General features: G+C 41.9%; 1 protein-coding gene across 1 annotated transcript in view; it reads left to right on the top strand.

The window, feature by feature from the left end:
• SYN2 (synapsin II) overlaps nucleotides 1-18,050 on the top strand; it is a 172,691-nt gene that overhangs the window by 112,343 nt on the left and 42,298 nt on the right. Inside the window, exons 6-7 of the mRNA XM_061472945.1 lie at nucleotides 13,630-13,692; nucleotides 16,023-16,165. Of these exons, the coding sequence (XP_061328929.1) occupies nucleotides 13,630-13,692; nucleotides 16,023-16,165 (206 nt within the window). The remainder of the gene's footprint in view (nucleotides 1-13,629; nucleotides 13,693-16,022; nucleotides 16,166-18,050) is intronic.

Here is an 18,050-nt window from a genome sequence, read left to right on the forward strand (position 1 = left end):
CATGGAAAGGCACCGTTTCAGTGCTCTGCTTGTGAACCCTGAGCAACTGGTAGTTATCAAGGGATACTGGGTTAAAAAGAAAAGCTGCAATAAAAGGCGTATTTTTAATGATTTTATCACAGATTTTATTTAAAATAACAGATTTAACTTAAAATAAGGAAGAATGTGCTGATGGTGTATGGAACTGGATGAGCTGAAGGTCCTTTCTGACCCAAAACATTCTGTGGTGCTATGTTTTAGGCACAGCTCTTTCTCTATGTTCCTTATTAATTTAAGTGCTAATCACCCCAGATCTGTATCTGGGTTTTCCGACTCACGTTATACATGGGACACAGACATGAATACAAGAGTCTGGAATTCTTTTTCAAATTCAGATCACTTGTTGCTGTAGCGATCTGGATGTGTGGAACATGTATCATACATCCCCTTTCTGTAAGGTTGTTTTGTGAGGGAGCAGCATAAGGTTTGATTAGAGAGCACTAGCATACAGCTATAGCTTGCCGTGCAGGACAGAGCTGCTTCAAGAACTGCATGTTTTGTCACTTCATAAATCCAGTTTAGGAATTGTAAATTCATTGCCGTCGTTTGAACCACCTCAGTCCAGACACATGAAAATTGACTTTGTGAGGCTGGGATTGAGGTGTTCACAAAGTAGCTTCTCACCTCTCTGTATGTACATGGGGGCATGTTTCACAGCGGCAGATTGATTGTGGTTTTGAACAGTGCGAAGTTAGGTTTACAACTATTAGTGCTTTGATTCTTCTTTTTATTCCTCCCATCACCTGCAGAGACATGCTCAGTCTGTCAAAAACAAACCCAGAATTACTAGAATTGGTTCTCATTTCTGGATTTTAGATCCACATTCAAATCTGAGCTCGCCATATTGTACCCTGCGTCCTCATATAGTTAGTTTTTATTTTTCCAGCCTGAAGTTTTGGCTTTAAATCATAAGGCTGGACCTAAATCCAGGGCTAACACCTGAGAAGGATTTAGACCTGTTGCCAACTCTGTTCTCACCTAGAGGAAGCTTTTTATGTGAGTGAAAAGGTAAAAAAGATGTGAGGCTGTACCCTTACACAGGAAGTTCAAGGCATGGAACAAGACCAAATCCAAGCACGTATTTCGATGGCCTCTGCGGTCAGTAGTTGCATGTTGTTGATTCTCAAGTCTGACTTAGGGCAGTAGGACTAGGAAGTGATGAACAGAGGGCCATTGGTTGATATCCAGGTGGTATTCCATGGCTGCTGCTATAGATGATCTAAACAGACCAAGTTGATTACTGCAGTGAAGAAATATGCTGGGCAAAGTGTCTTCTGTAACATTGAGCTCCCAGGCATACCTCTTCGTGGTTAACTAAGGCACGCTTTGCCTAAGGTTGTCTAGATCAGCACATCAAACTACTACTCTCTGCACGTCCTGTACATACTCATTGTACAATCAGATTAAAAATACTACGCTCATAACAAAAATAGTTTTGTGACAAGTTAAAAATTCACAACTAACTTTCAGAAATAGCTGAGAATTTAATCATTTCAACTGAAATGCTTAACCCAAAATCTCGCAAAGGCCATGCAAGCACCCTTTAGTTATGATCTTATATAGTATTGCCTGCAGCTACCCTTGAAATAATCCAGTTGGGTTTTCAAGAGTCTTGCAAAGCATTCTGAACATAGGTGGAGAATTTACAGCGTGATCACACTTCGAGAACCCAGTGGCCATCAGAAATGTCGATAAACAAGGTCCCTGTAGGTGTGTGTACACCCAGTCAGCATGGAAGGGACATGCTTTGGGACATGCTGCACACAACAGGACCTTTCAGTGGGGCTGTGGGTTCTAGAGAAGCTTGTGGCTAGGAAAGTTTCTCAACCCCAACATGAAGCAACTTGTCACAAGAGCAGAAAGGCAGGTACATGCCACGGTCAGTCCCAGGGTACCTGGACTTGCTCATTCAAAACCAGTCCTTAAAACTGGCTGTTCTGCTTCCCATGCAGGTCCAGCGACTGAGCAGGGGTTTGGTAGGTGTATCTCTCATTTCTTCATGACACAGTCATATCAAAACGTAAAAGGGCAACAGTTTTCAAGGCCTCAGCAGAACTCCTGTTCTCTGATAAAGCTTCATTCTGAAACAGTAAGTTTTGTCAAATTACCACCAGCATTTAGACAAAGACGTATTTCCATCATAGCATTTGAAAGGGATTTTGCTGAGCCTGGAAATCTCTATGCTCGGGAACATGCTCTCCCAAATGCAAGGAAATGCATTTTTAGTCCATTTCTCAGAGGAGATAAATATTGATAGTTGTAGCTTCTACCACTAGCAGCGCAGTGTTGGAGTACCTTTTACTGCTGAACAGTATCAGCAAGCATCTTAGCTTGAAGTTGCATTGTCCTTTTTTATATTGTATCTGGTTAGGAGTTCTCATTGTATTAGGGAAATAACTTCTACAGAGTTTAAAAGAAACCCTAAGCTCAGCAACCAGTCTGTATCACAGTTAGAGCTTGACCTTGTAAAACACAAAGATCATTCCCAAAAGACACAGAAATATTCCTTGACTAACTTTTAAGCAGAATAATCTTGTATTTTAAATAATAGTACAGTAGTTATTGCCAGGGTTTTATAAATATAAGCAGACTGAACAAAACCCCAGTCTTTCTATTATTTGTGTATGCAGACCAGCAGTACAGGGCTTCTTGCACTGTGCTCTGTGTTATGATGCCAGTTTTCCTTGCCATGATATCATAGCAAAATATGTCATAACACAAGTAAAGGATGAGGGGTAGCAGGATGAAATAGTGCCCACTCCCTGGTTACATCCTGATACAGCCTACGCTTGGTAATAACAGCAAAGTTCATTTATCAAGGGATAGTCACTGGTTCCTTCCATTCATTATTGACACCCTAGGAAGAACATGTGGCACGTTCTCATTTCTGTCTAGCTACATAAGTCTAGTGTTGAACAACTGATTTCTAATAAAATGCAAGGAAATAGACAGGAATTGGGATAATCTGTATTTGTTGATGTGCACAACATCAAAACAAGGCAGGACACCTGCCTACAGTCAAGTTTATGATCAGCGTCATCTCTTCTCAATAGGACTTCCAGTTTTGTGCAGGACTTTTGGTTCTGGAGGAGCTTTTTGTACTGTGGGTTTTCATGATCCTTGTTAATTTCTACTCTGAAGCATTAGCATCCGTCAACAGCATTCTGGTCATGAATTACCACTGTTTCTTTCTGTTCTAACACCCCCAGAGACCTGCAGTAGACACTAAGTCTCCTCTGTTGGATGCCATACCACAGAGCCCTGAAACACAGCTCCTCCTGAGCTCCAGAACAGATTCATGTTGACTTCCTGATGCTCTCATCTCTTCCCCAGGAGTTACTGGGGACAAAAGGTGAGGAATGAGGCGCATCACCCCAAGAGCTGACGGGGGGGAGGCAGCACTGCCACATCACTCATGCTGTGTGCTGCTTTCCCACCCTTCCTCCCAGTGCCTGCCCTCTGCTCTCATGGATCAGCCTTTGGCAGCCGTGTGTCCATAGGACAGCCCTGCAGCACCACCTCTGCCTGGCCTGGGCCCCTTCCAGCTCTCAAGCAGTTTGAACCTACACAGGGTCATTTGGCTGGGCTCCCTGCTCTGTACATGAGCTTCTGGCAGCCTACAGAGCATGAGCCTTTATCTGTATCAATCTGGTTTCTCTCCATTGTGGCAAATGGATCTTGTTTTAGAACGATAGGCAGGATTTGCCACACTCATAGTTTATCTGGTGCTTTCTTGATGCTTTCCTTGAGTTCTCAGTGCTGCCCCCAATACGACCACAGTACACATCCTGTAAAAAAAAACCCTTTACAATCAAGTAGAAAATTCCAAATTAGGATACTGTTTCACAAAGCAAATGAGCTTTCATGGATTTTAAATTGCAGTGCCTCCATATGTCCTGCAGCCTGCTTTGAAAGGGAGGGTATTTATAGCTGTCGCTTCCAAAATACTACAGTAAAAAAACACCGTACAGTTTATAGTCACAGCAGTTTGGGTGATTGTTTTTATAAGGTTGCAAAATGCTGCTTGGTTTTAGAGGCAGAAGTTTGCTAAAATAGTTGCTAGAATGATAGGAATTGACATGCTAGAATCAAAATAGAATATAATCAAAATGGAATTTGTCTTGGGGAAGACAAGTTTTCTCCAGATTTTCTATGAGAGATCTGTGAGAACTGCTCTTTCTGACTCACTGCCATTATACTTCATGTGTTTTATCTTAATGGCAGTTTCTGGTTTCTTGCTGTACAGGTATTGAAAACAGAAGATTTTTCTCCCATCAGATTGCCTCTGTGTTGAATTAGGTAAAACCAGTTGTGGGGACAGAGGTGTTTTAGATTGATTTCCAGGTTCAGGTTTACTTGATAGTGTCCTTACACACTAAGATCATGTCAAAACTTGTACTGATGTCAGTGACTACCAGGGAAATTGGTGCCTTAGACCCAGCCCTACGAGGTGGGGCTGCTGGCAGCTGGAGGCCTCTGCTGTGAAGGGGCTGGTTGGAATAGCCAGTGTCAAACCAACTCCCATTCCATGTGGTGGGAATTGGTGTGGCCCAGCATTTTGCTGCCTCTGTAGGACACTTCTATAGTTTATAAGCCATTTTAACCCTCTGTTTTGAATGAAGAAATCAGAGTTGAGGTACATTTGTCTCTTCTTGGTTATCCAGCACACTAATCCAATTCAAGCATAAGAAGGTGTGTATTAAAATTCATTTAAATTAAAGCTTTGCTCTTTTCATCCACCTCAGCTTTTAGATTTCTTAATGCCCCCGTTTCTAAAAAGACGATACAAAACCTGTCAGCTTCTCCTTTGGCTCCCCACTTGTGTAAAGCAGGTGTAAAGCCTCACTGCACACAGATAGGATTTTAGATCTGCTTTCTTCAGTCGAGGTACAAGGCAGTGGAAAATCTGACTCAACGTTTCTGCATCGCTCTTGGTGCTTGCTGGGACAAACAGTGCTTTCCGTGTGGAGCTGCTGCTGTCCTGCAGGGCCAGCCCTGCCAGTGCCGAGAGCTGCTGGTGGCTGAGCCCCGGCTATCCTGGGACTGTGTGCTTTGTGAAAACCAACGAGAGCGGAGCAAGGACATCTTCTGCTGCTTGTTTATTGATTTAGGGCTCTTCCTGCCTGTTTCTGGGAAGGCAAAACTGAATGAAAGGCCACCTAAATTATTTCACTCTTAATTTCCTTTCTCCAAAATTAGATTGAGTCTGATGCATATTCCACAAATAAATTACATGGAGCTAGCGTGGGTAAATGAACTTGGCCTGGGGATTATTGGAAAGATAAATATTTAAACACTGCTCTTGAGGTAAGTCATGTTTATGCAGCATCTGGGGGTTTTGTTGCTACTTTTTATTCCTGCTTTTTTTTCCCCCATTGTGGCTTTTCGACTCAGCTCAACCACGAGGACGTTAAAGCCGGGGTGAGCGCCACCTTCCAGAGACTGGGCTTTCTCTGTGGCTGCCTGCAGAGGGCTTTGCTCTTTTCTGAGCAGATGATCTTTGCCTTCTTTTACTTTTGCATACGGCTTGAATTACATCTCGCGTTTTATTTTGGTTAGAAGAATTCAAAGTAAATTGTGAAGAACTCAAATGATAGCTCTTGGGAATAAACCAGCTTCTACTGTGTACCTCTAAGAATTGCTCAAGTATCTTACGCTGCAGAACTCCTAAACCTTTGAGCACTTCAGTGTATGAAGCTTAAGTTTTAAGGATTTATTTTAAACTAACAGACTGAAGAAATCACAGGATGACACTCAAATAAACCAGACTTAAACTCCAGGAAAACTGCTGAGATAGGAAAGGATTGCTATGATTTCCATGACATACGGAGGAGCGCAGACAATAATACAGGTGGGGAATGTGCTGGTTACCTGTGCAGTCATTCAGTGGTTAAGTCCATAACCTTCACTTCAGATGACAGAAGATGGTAACAGTGCCTGTAGGTATTGTGTATGTCAAACTGGGATACTTCCTTCTACAGTAAAGAGCATAATAAGCAGATTAATGAAATCTCTAGGTGGTCAGGTATTAAAGATTAATACAATAAATCAATCCATATCTCTGTAAGCTCATAGGGCAAGGAATCTTCAGTTTAAGACACTGATGCAGATAACGTGTTAAGCAGCAATAATAATTGTCCTTGTTGCGACGTCAGTAAGAGAACCGTGGCATTAACTGGCTGCTTAGATTTTCATGCTCGTCTAATCAGGAAAACTGCTCTTAATTGTAAGTCAGCTTTATTGTTACCAGGTAACTTCTATGCATGAAATTTATACTCAGAAATTAAGCAACTGTATTGTCTGTAATGGTCAGAATTTAGCAAATGGCATTTCATTTTCAAACTTAAACTAAACAGGCTTCATAGTTCGGTCATATTCCGAAGGAAGTATTTTTGGTGACTAGTCACTGTCTTGTGTGTAGAGCTCTGGGGGCAGTGCTGCCATCCTGCAGTGCCAGTGACCAGCAGGTTCCCTGGGTATGTATGAACGGGATGGGGGGAGGTTTGGTCATGGTACCTAACAGGACTGGGTGTCTGTGTTCTGTCACTGACAAGTTGATCTCTCATCAGACAATTCCTTCAAAAATGACTGTGGCAAAACTGTGTCACATCCTGAAACTGAGAAATAAAACCGTGAGGTAGGATTTCTGCCCAAGAGCCTCAGGTTTGGCTGGAGTTTAGTAAAGAATAAACTGATGGGGCAGGAGTATGTTTGTAAGAAGGGGACGTCAAACCTCGGATCTACACACATCTTAGAGTGAACCTACGCTCATCACAGTGATGGTGCTGCCAGCTGCCTCTAGTTGCAATGTGTGGTTTGTTTCTTTGTAAAACACAAGTGGAGTTTATTTTGTCAGGATCACTGGGAGGACATGGCTCTTGTTAATATGTTCAAGTAACAGGAGGTTTTCACATGCTGCTGCTGCTACAGGGGAACTGCAAGCACAGTGCACACATTTCTGTTGGAAGGAAATCATAGCAGTGAATTCAGGAAGGAGGGAAGTTTGAAGTACTTCTTAGCAAGAAGTACTATGGCAAACTACCGATTTTGCTTTTTATTTTTCATTAAAGTGCACTGAAAATACAGGTAGCAGCATAGTGTAAAAACAGGGCACTTCTCCATCTATCAGATGGTTGCTCATGAGCTTATTCTGTTCTTTAGCTGCCCAGTGGCCCGGTGTTGCAGCATCTGTTTCAACACCTTCCTGTCCTGGGTTCAGGTGTAACACTTATTTTTCTTCTTCTTAGTAGCTGGTGCAGTGCTGTGTTTTTCACTTTCAGCCTGGGAACAGCGCTGATAACACCGATGGTTTTAGTAGTTGTTCAGTAATGGTTACTCCAACCAAGGACTTTTCAGTCTTATGCTCTCCCAGGGAGGAGGGGAGTCCAGAAGGAAGCAGAGACAGGACACCTGACCCAAACTGACCAAAGAGCTATTCCATACCACAGCACGTCATGCCCACTGTATAAACTGGGGGCAGTTACCCGGAAGGGGTAGATCGCTGCTCAGTTGGGCTGGGTATGGGTTGGCGGGTGGTGAGCGGTTGTATTCTCTTCCCTTGTTATTTCCCTTATCATTATTATCATTGGTGGCGGCAGCAGTGGTTTGTGTTATACCCTAGTTACTGGACTGTTCTTATCTCAACCCATGGGAGTTGCATTCTTTTGATTCTCCTCCCCATCCCTCCGGGAGCTGGGGGGAAGAAGAGGGGAGTGAGCAAGCGGCTGCGTGGTTCTGAGTTAATGGCTGGGCTCAAACCACGACACTTCCTTTCCACAGAGCACTTTTTGTGCTGTTCCTTGGTTTGGGTTGTTGGCCGATTGGTTTGTTTGTTTAACATGTCACATCCAACTGTGTGTAGTTGGGTCTTCCACGCAGCCTATGCGGCAGGGCCACGGTGACCCTGGCACAGCAAGCACCCCAGGCGTGGGAAGGCTGGCATGGCGTGTACTGTTATATCCCCATGGATATACCCTGGTGTTTTGAATGATGCTCATGAGTACTTTTACAAACACTTAATGTTTGGATTACAAATTAAGTCTTCCAGAAGAATAAGGATTCCTTCCTTTTCTCAACAAGAACAAATCCTCTACCAACTTTTGAGACACAAGGAAGGCAGTAACCATATGCTTTACCTTTATCTGGGTCTTCTCAGGTTTTGGCTGGCAGGGTGTGCTTAGTTTTGAATCTGAAACCTGTCCTGAACGCAGCCAGGTTGGCTGGTTGCTACTATGCATCTCCAGATCAGAGGTCAGGAGCTTTCAAAGCTTTTTGTGTTCCTGAAGTCTTCTAGAGCCCATGTTTTCAATGACTGTCTGGTGTGTCAAGAGCTGTTCTCACTGTACTTTCTTGCTCTTTTTGAGCACTTATATCACTTGATGAGTGTTCATTCAGTGTAATTATTACTATGTGGGGTGAGGACAGAAGATATGTCAGCCCTAAATCTGTTTGGAAAACAATGTATACAACATATTGGAAACTTCTTGATGTTTCAGAAGAGCAGTACAGTGTTGTTTTGCAGATTTCGTGCTTTTAAAATGGGTTCTGACCAGTAACTAATAAATCTTTGAACATAATTCGTGTTTGAATCCAATTTGCAAATCATCCTAGCATCACAGAAAAGGAATTTTGGATGTAATAACTTATGTTGACAGAAGAGTAAAAATCCAAAGCAGTTAAAACCTTAATGGGGATGATTTGATAACTTACTGCTTCCAACACCAGCAGTTTCAAATAGCTTTGTGGTATCACACTAGCCAACTCAACAGATTACATGACCTGATTGTGAGACTTGATGACATGAGAAACATGCTGCTGTGATGCACACTTGTCTTAGTTCGCAGTTATTCAGCAACTTCAGAATATTGGGTCAAATTTCTGCCTGGATTCAGTAATTCCATCAGTATAAATCCTGGTTGAGATAGTTCTTTGCCTGTTTGTAAACCTAAAGAGCTCCGTTGCAGCTGTAATGATTTGCTGGTTGTCTGTGTGGGAAACATAAAGAGCAAGTGGGAAACTGGAGAACTAATGTTTGTCCTGAGTTCCTTCTGTACTCTCTTGGCTCTGATGAAACTAACATTAGTGAACCTGGTGAAGCATGAATGGTGGATCTGAGCCAGTGAGGGGTGCAGAGGGCTTGCTGCCTGTATTCTTACCAGGAATTCAAAAGAAAGAATATTAGAGTTGCTGTTACGAGTGCTTTGAGTCTTGTACATTGGTCTCCAGTCTGCCTGAGGAGATGATGGAGTCCAGAGCTCATGGGATTCAGAAGCTGGAGTTTGAGCCTGTTTGTCAGCTCCTGTAGTCCCAGTGCAAGGACGTGGCTGAAAAATTAAATCCACTCCTTTTGGAAAAACCACTCCTGTGAGGACCACAATTAACTTCCAATGTGTTCACCTAAAGAACTGCATTAGGCCTGTTACAGAGTCACTGGCACTCAGCACCATTGCAAGAATTATTTTCAGCTGTACTGCCTTGAAAGTAGTGAAATAACTGGTAGGGATGTAAAATAAAGTGATAGTGAAGAGTTAATAAGCAGCATGCAGATACACAGCAGCTCTTGAATGGAAAATACTAATATAAAGTTCTTCGGGCAGGGAAAAGATAGACATGTTATTAAAGACGTGAAGATTTTTCAGACAGGATATTACAGTCACACTTTAAGGCCATATCTACTGCTGGATTTCCATGACAGATTTAATCACTGCTAATATTCAATCCCTCATTCTCCTCTGGCCTTGAACCCTCTGCAGGGCTGTTCCCCAGGACAGGATTGGAGTGCTGGCACTCAGGAAGTGCCTGCTCTGCCAGAGGTTTAAAGTGTTACTGCTGTACTCATTCAGATCACATCGGTCACGAGTGAACACCAGCTTGAAGGTGTTCACACCCAGTAGATTTGCCTGGACATTAAGTTGGTAAATGTAATTCACACTATTAGTGACAAACCATTAGGACATTTCATTGCCACGCTAAGTGTGTCTGTTTGAAAGTTAGGGATTGACTTCTGTTACCCAGGGTTTAAAAGGATTTTGCTTCAAACGATTTTTTACTACTGCCTTTTATCTGCAAAATACAGTCTATTCTCTGCTCTCCTGGGGAACTTCTTCTAGTTTACAGATCAAAGTGGTACCTACTGGTAGCAGTACCTAGTCCAGTCGTGGAAGTAAGCTGTGCAACTTATTCTAAGTTAAGGTTCCGTTGAAATGAGACTTTATGTGTATTTAAAAGAACAATATAAGAAGTTAAAACCACAAAAATGAAAGTGTCAGCTGAATCCCTCTCTTTAGGAGCTGATGAAACATTTCCATCAGTCCCTTGGTGACAGGATTTTGGTTAATGGTCTCCTATTAGCAAATACTAGTAATGCATCTCAGCTGGTATATATGTTCCTACAACGAGCCATGACAGTTTTTCCAGTTGCTGCTAATACTTATTACCAATCTGATCATACTCACATGTAACTATAGAAAACTGTATCGCATGCTTGACATGTATTCTGCTTTCTAACTAATAATGATCATTTGTTGCATTGTTCTTTAAGTTATAATAGAGATCCTATTTATCTTTTTTGTTGCTGTTGTTAATACTGAGATGTATTTCATGTCTGTTGTATGTATGTGCAAAGGGTCACACAGTGTAGTCCATTTCCATCTCTGCCAGTTTTTAACTGTCACAGTAGAATTTATACTTTCTGAATTCAAGAAAACCTTTGAAAAATAAGCAGTGTTTTTGTGTTCCCCCCCCAACAATGCATTTCAAAGAAAACATGAATCTTGTTAATATCAGCTCTAAATGGAGTGGGTCCGTTGGTACCTGCTAGATCTTCTTTCCAGGTATCTCTCTGCCAAGTAATTATAATGTAAATTAAAAGGAGACCCATGGAGCTGGGAAGTTTTCACTGATACCATCACATCTGTATTGTACAGAACGTTTACCCAGATGTATGAAAAGTCTTGAGACTGCCTGTCCTGTTAAGCCAGAAGTTCCTGTCAAAGGGCATCCCAGTCTGTGCTGGGATGTGGTATCCGCATGAAATCTGGGTATTGGACTCCAGGGCAAAATGAACTCTGGTGTCTCAAATGATGTCAGTGCATTTTTCTGAGGGAGGAAGCAGAGCTGTTAGTTTATTTTGGGTTTTTTTTCTAATTTGAGTTAGTGTTCCTGTGGCACATGGAGGATTCCATGGCTTTGGAATCACGGGAAGATACGTGGTCCTCTTAATTACAGGAGCGCCATCAGTATTGCAGTAGAGGTCTGCCAACATTTTCATTACAAACTCGGTTCAGTGGTTTATAGCTCAATCCTAAAAATGTGGTGCTGCCCCTCTGAAGGTTGAGTCAGGCATCATTTGTTCCTCCTTCTCCCCCAAAACCTTTGGAGAAAAGGTGTCTAGTTTTAAAACCTGAAAGCAGTAAGTAAGTGTCTCGACGCTGACTGTGCAGGACTGTGCCTTCCTACTGTCTAGCAGGAACTGTATTCTTAAATTGCTGTAGAGGTGACCCTTACTGTATAATGCTTTTGGATGTGTGTTTGGCTATTTTGAAACTCATCAATTGTTTTCATGCCTACGTGCCTTAGATTGGTTAGATTGAAACGGATCCGTGAGCAGCAGTTAAATGTATTTTAGATTTAAAGACCAACGCTTAAAGTGATTCCTAAATGAGAGTTAAGTAAAAGACTTTCAGTTTTCATAGTTGCGGAGTCCTACAGCGTTAGTCTAAGATATGAGTTACTTTATGCAGGCATTGAAATGTGGCAGCCACAGTTTCTCATGAAATAGCACCAAGAGATGGGTTTCAGAATGATCTGCTCTCCTGTGGTGGTAATCCTTGACTTCAGACCTTGAGGATGCCCTGTCAGAAGATAGATGACATCCTCACTTAACTAATGTACAAAACTAACTGGGATTCCGAACACTGCATTTCCTGTAGGAAGTGTTGTGTGACTGCAAGTCTTTAAATCAAATGTAGTTTTCTCCTGAGAAGACATACTAGCACTAGCTCGAGGTTTGATGTAGAGATAGTGACAAACCTCCATGGCCTGTGTTGGATAGCTGACGGCTGTAGTTTCATGCTTTGAAAACTCTGGTACATTGAAAGGGCTGATGCAAAGTTTCCTCCTTTTTCTGATGAGGCAGACCAGAAACTGATGTTCTGTCAAAACAAGAAGCAGTGGCATGGTGTGTTTTGTGGATGTCCTTTATGTGTTGTAAAAACAAAGTCAGAACAACCTATGTTGCATTTTAGGAAGGTCAGAGAAAGCCCATTAAAAAGAAAAGAAAGAGATCTGGGTATTGTATGGGGGATCTGATGGTAAGTGGTGTAGAATAGGGACCTGGCCATGAGTGCTCACTTGTTCTTTGCCTTCAGTTATAGTAGTTTTAAAGCAGCAATCCTTAAATCATTCTGAAAATACATGTTTAAAGTATAGGAAAAGCGTATGTGACTCTGAATTAGTTTTATAACCCTGCAAGTAGGTTTGGATGTCACCACAAGCCGAGTGACGTTCCTGTGCTTTCTCTCTTTATCGTAATGTCAGTCTTTGGAATCCCAGGACATTTTCCCCTTAGATAGGTGTTTGTGTTTGTGAGTTGCTGTGCAGTGTTGTGCAGAGCACAGTGGGATAAGCGTGAACACCACTTAACCTCTTGATAATCCTTTGAAAGTGTTTGGAAAGGCATTTTTTCATAAGGTCTCTGAGAATTCTTAGTTTAGTTTCTCAAGCATCAACTTTGCATTTGATTGTGTTTACTGTGTTAAAGTTTGGTACTAAATGAAGGTTTCAGACCCTGTAACACTTCCATGCTGCTGCTGCTGCCCAGTGTAAGTACATGTCGAAGGTGTTCAGGTCTTTATTTCTAGTTACAATCCTTTTCTGCTCAGTATTTGTATTTATGCTTTGTCAGGAGATACCATGATTGAGAGATCTAAAACTGCTTCAAATGAATGATGAAAGTAAAACTGGATATTCACAGAGCTTTCTGAGAGACAGAGCCAGATTCATATGTCTTTGTATATTTGATTTCCTAATCAATGGCTGAATAATTACTTCCATTCCATGCAGAAGCTGGAGCCTTCCCGATAGAACTTGGATTATTTGGGATCTGCCTTTAAAGAAAGGGGTTTTGGTGAATTAGACATCGTTGCTTTCATAAGTGGTCACAAAAAGAATTTGCAGCCTTGCTAAATAATAGAAGTCAAAGGGGAAAATAAAGAAGGTGATTACTTTGTCATCATTAATGGTCATAACCTTGGAGAGTGTGAGTTTAGGGGTCAGAAAACACCATAACAAACCATAAAATAGGAAATAGCAGAAATTCAGTTCCAAAAGTGAAGTCAAAAGAAAGTTCAGATGCTCGCACACCAGCTGGATGTACTGCGAATAAAACGACACTGAAAGCGCATGCAGTATCTCATCAGCGCATACATAGCTGCATGGAGCTGAGCAGCGGTTCAGGTAACCCCATGGCAAGAACAGCTTTGCTGCATTATGGTCATGCTTAAATAATTTTCATAAATGATGTAGTTTAATCATTTAACCCTGGTTGCTGTCTCTAGTATCTCTAATACGTCTCTCTTGTTTTCCCCTTAGCTAACAATGCCAACATTTCCTGTTGTTGTGAAGATTGGACATGCTCATTCAGGCATGGGAAAGGTGCAGATGCTACTTATTGCATGTTAGGAGGCCGGGTGTTTGTCTAAAAAAACACGCATGTTCTGTTGTTTCCTGGATAGTTTAACTTTTCATTGTCCAAACTCTGTCTCGGATCCCTACCCCTGCAAATCCCCGCTTGTACATTAGTTGAGAAGGCATCTCTCTTTAGGAAAACGTGAAACCCATAATGCTTCACTTTGAAGCCTTTTCAGTTTATGCATTGTCCTCTCTAGGGTGTTCTTTGAAACATGCTGAGATGCTTTCTCAAAGCAGAACCTTACGTATGAATTTAGTTGACTGAAATGAAACTGTGTAAGAGTCAAGGTCTGTTCGCACAGTCCAGCTTACTGGACCTGGGAGCATAGAAAGGTTTTGCCTTGGTTCTTATTAGTTTCAGCTTGATACTGAACTTTTATTCATTTCCTATCTTAATGTATTCTCTGTGATTGTTTCATACCGCTATATAACTGCTGCTTTCTTTCTCCAAAGTAATTGCATTTCAGTGGTGAGTACAGCTGTTTTGATATCACTTCTCTCACAATGCTGGTTCAGGGGGAAATGATGTAAATCTGGCTGTCATTGGTAGAGGTGGACATTTCTAGTCATTATAGATTAACCACTTTCTGTCACTGAAAACACTTCAGTGGTGTAAGAGTTTTAGATTTTAAACCAAATCATCAGAGAATAATTACATTTATCATCTTGAATCTCCAAAAGCTCCATGAACATAACATTTGCCACTAGTAACACAAATAGAAAACTGATTAAGCTGTATTTTACTCAGTAATTATGCAGTTGTACTGTATGCTATGTTCTTTTGCCTATGACTGTTTTGATTTATTTCACCTTTAGTAAGTCAGTGGAAATCCATCAGAATTAAGAGCAGAATTAACCACTGATTCCTTAAACTGCAGGTTCTGTGGGTTGCATATGTGAAGTATTAGAATGTTCGTATTGCACTTCCAATATTCACCTCTCATTTATAGAAAAGGGAAATAATGCACAGAAATGTTCAGCACATCAAATGTCTAGAAATAGATATTTTTAGCTATAAAAGATTTTGAATCCTGAAAGGTTAAATGCTGGTCTCTTGTAGTACAATGCTTACTTCGGAGTCCAAACAGAGGTTGTCCTCCTGACAGGCATTACAAGGAGTAGAGGTTCCATTGGTTGTAATGAGACTTACACATGCTATGAAGTTTTCAGAAACCAGGTTGAAACCAGGCATTGTGTCTGGTTTTGTGGCTCTCAACTGGCAAATTACTCTGTATTGTTCTCCAGCTGAGAGTTGAGAGCAAATACTTAAGCCTGATGACTTCTTTTAGGTTCACCAGACTCCATTTAATATCCATCTGTCAGCTGGGGCACACTGGCCTGCAGGTTCCCTTTTAAGTACCAGGTGACAGTGGAAGCAAACAAGATGCTGGGCCTGCGAAGACCTCCAAACTCTCCTAATATTAGATAACATGAGAAATACTAATCCCTGCCTCCTTTCCTCACCCATGTGAACTGTACTTGGAGTCAGCATGTTGGACATCCAGTTTTCCTCTCCCATTTTCTACTAGCACTAAGGCTTCTCTTCTCCTCATTTCAGCCTGCTTCCTTTAAGTCAACTGGAGAGATGTGCCTTCCCTGTCCAGAAGTGATGCCTCTGTCCTCTACAGTCTCCTCCTCCCTCCCCCCCTAAATCAGTATTCCCCTCAATTTTTCCACCTCCCCCTTGTGTCAGGATGTTGATGGATTTCATACCATTCACCACAGTGTTCCACAACCGGGAAATCCTACTTCTAAAAGCCTGACTCCTTGCAGAGAAGTGAGAAAAATGGGAAAAAACTGGTCCTACTCCCTCGAGCCAACCGTCAGTGCTCCGTGTGAATGTTCGCTCCTCAGGACCCTTCATCTCCTCCCTCCTGGGAGAGAGGTGATGTGACAGTCATGGTGGGCTCTGTTACATCAGCAATTCAGAGAGTGAACAAGGGTTGTGTATCAGTCACTGTGGCAGATCAGCACACCTTGAAAACCCCTGAAGCCTCCAGCTCTCACATTAACGACTGCCGCTTAACAAAACTGAAAAGCACCATAAAATTCCACTGTCTACAGATTGCTTCCTACAGACGATGGGTAATTCTTTGTGTAAAAAATAGGTACTTTAGTGCAGGAATGTTACCGAATCCACAAATCAGATCGAATAGCCAATACTTTTTAATAAACTGATGCTGTCAAAAGCCATACTTCTCATGAATGCCATTTGCAACTGAATTCTACATTTTATTCCTAATTGCTCTTTTTTCTTTTGTGTATGTTGTTTACTTGTGGTATGATGGCTGCAGATCAAGGTAGAAAACCACTACGATTTTCAGGACATAGCCAGCGTGGTAGCACTTACTCAGACCTACGCCACTACTGAACCCTTCATAGACTCCAAATATGACATCAGGATCCAAAAGATAGGCAGTAACTACAAAGCATACATGTGAGCCAATACCTTATGTTCTTTCATCCTTTTGTTTCAAATGTGATAAGCACCAATAAGATTAAGCCTGTTGGATGAGTCTCTGAGCTGGTGTGCCTCTCTGGACAGACAGTGTTTTAGACTTCCAGATTTATCCAGATTTACCCAGATTATTGAGTTGGTTGTGGCTGGGAGGAGGAGAATAAGACACCAGGTGAGCCTGCCAGAGGGGTTTTCCTGCTAACCTTGGCTTATTTTTTCATTTACTGAAAGGAGCATTTGGAAGGGGATTTGTTTTTATAGAGGACTTGGTAAATCAGATTTCTTTGTATCTTTTCAACAACTTAGGGTCAAATTTTCTCTAAGGACATAGGTGGCATTCATTCGCATAAACATGAATCATAGCGCTCTAATGCAACAAAGTACTCTCCTTTTAACATAACACATGTAGGAAGAGTTCTAATCTCACAGTGACCTTCACATATATGGATGAAAATCTCTTCTAACTTTAGAATCCAGGTGTTTTTTTAAGGATCCTACTATACAACAGTCTACAAGGGTGTTTCAGTTGCACAGACAACATTAAACTACAGGAGCAAAGTAGGTTATCATGTAGTAGCTGAGCTATGGTAACTGTATTTATGCACATTTTCAGTCTGTTTCAATTATCAAGCAATGTAATCTGACATACACTCATTTCATTCTTGTCTTATAGACCAGTTAGATCATCTCATATCTTCGCCCCCTCATGCTTACACTTCTGAGGCACAAAAAATACAACAAAACATGGATAAAAATACATGCATTGACATATGCACACCACACATACAAAGATATTTCTCTAACTCCTGTAACATTGGAGGGATCAGAGATTCTTTGTATGTTGATGTTCATAAGGTACAGTCAAGTTCTTTATCAGTAGAAACAACTGAACTCCAATCAAACCCATAAACTGTAAGAGAAGCAGAAGTTGGAGCTGTGTTAAAGAAAACGGGTAAAATGTTTTATAATGTGAAGGACAGGGTTAGCATTAAGTGTCAAGTGATTCAGGAACAGCCAACAGGCTCTGTGAGAAAGTAAAACCTGCACAGGGTTGGGAGAAGGGGCAAAATACTTCACCTTAGGTTGATATTGGAAGGCCACATCCTCTTAACCTCTCCCCTAAGACATGACGGTCACAAGATCCAAACTGCATGAATCACTGCTGGCCTCTCCAGGCATATGACTTTAAGGGGTATTGGAGTAAGAACATGAAAGATAAGGCCTTTCAGGAGCAGCTCTCCAGTTCATCTGCCTCTCACTGTGCACCTGAGGGACCCTATCAAAGCACAACACAGCGCTGCTGGAAACACCCTTCCTGTAGGTCAGGTCCCTCCAGCAGTATGGACACTCAATCCTTCTGCTTTATTCTGAACCCAGAATTACCTACATTTTGCAAAAGAAGTGTGTTGGAAATCTGCGTTGTCCACAGTGACAAGGCATAAGACTCAAAAAGCTTGCGAGGATCGAGAGGTTTCTGGAATCCTCTGTTGGTGACTTTCAGTGTTCTGACAGAAACGCTGACTCAAGCTCCCTACGGGGTTGTAGGTGTGTTGGATGCACCCCACCTCTCCCTACAGGCAATACAGCCTCTAGCCCCTGGCTTCTCCAGGGAAGTTAGTCCCAATTCTGCTTGTTTGGCTTACATTGGTGCTCCAGACTGTTAACTTTTGGTGGCTTTAGCCCCATGTCCGGAGAGATCCAACCTACGTTTTTGAACAGCACCATACTGTTACACCCCAAGGTCACCTCTCTCCTCTCTGTCCAAACCATTGCTTGATCCAGTCCCACCTCTTTTCCAGACCACTCTGTGGCTTTTAATCCTTTCCTTCTGCCTAACCTTTTTCGTTGCTGTGGGTTCTCCCTT

The sequence above is a fragment of the Pezoporus flaviventris genome, unplaced genomic scaffold (genome assembly GCF_033815535.1).
Source record: "Pezoporus flaviventris isolate CSIRO_AGI_PZ_B2104156 unplaced genomic scaffold, CSIRO_AGI_Pfla_v1 ptg000073l, whole genome shotgun sequence".
Lineage (NCBI taxonomy): Eukaryota > Metazoa > Chordata > Aves > Psittaciformes > Psittacidae > Pezoporus > Pezoporus flaviventris.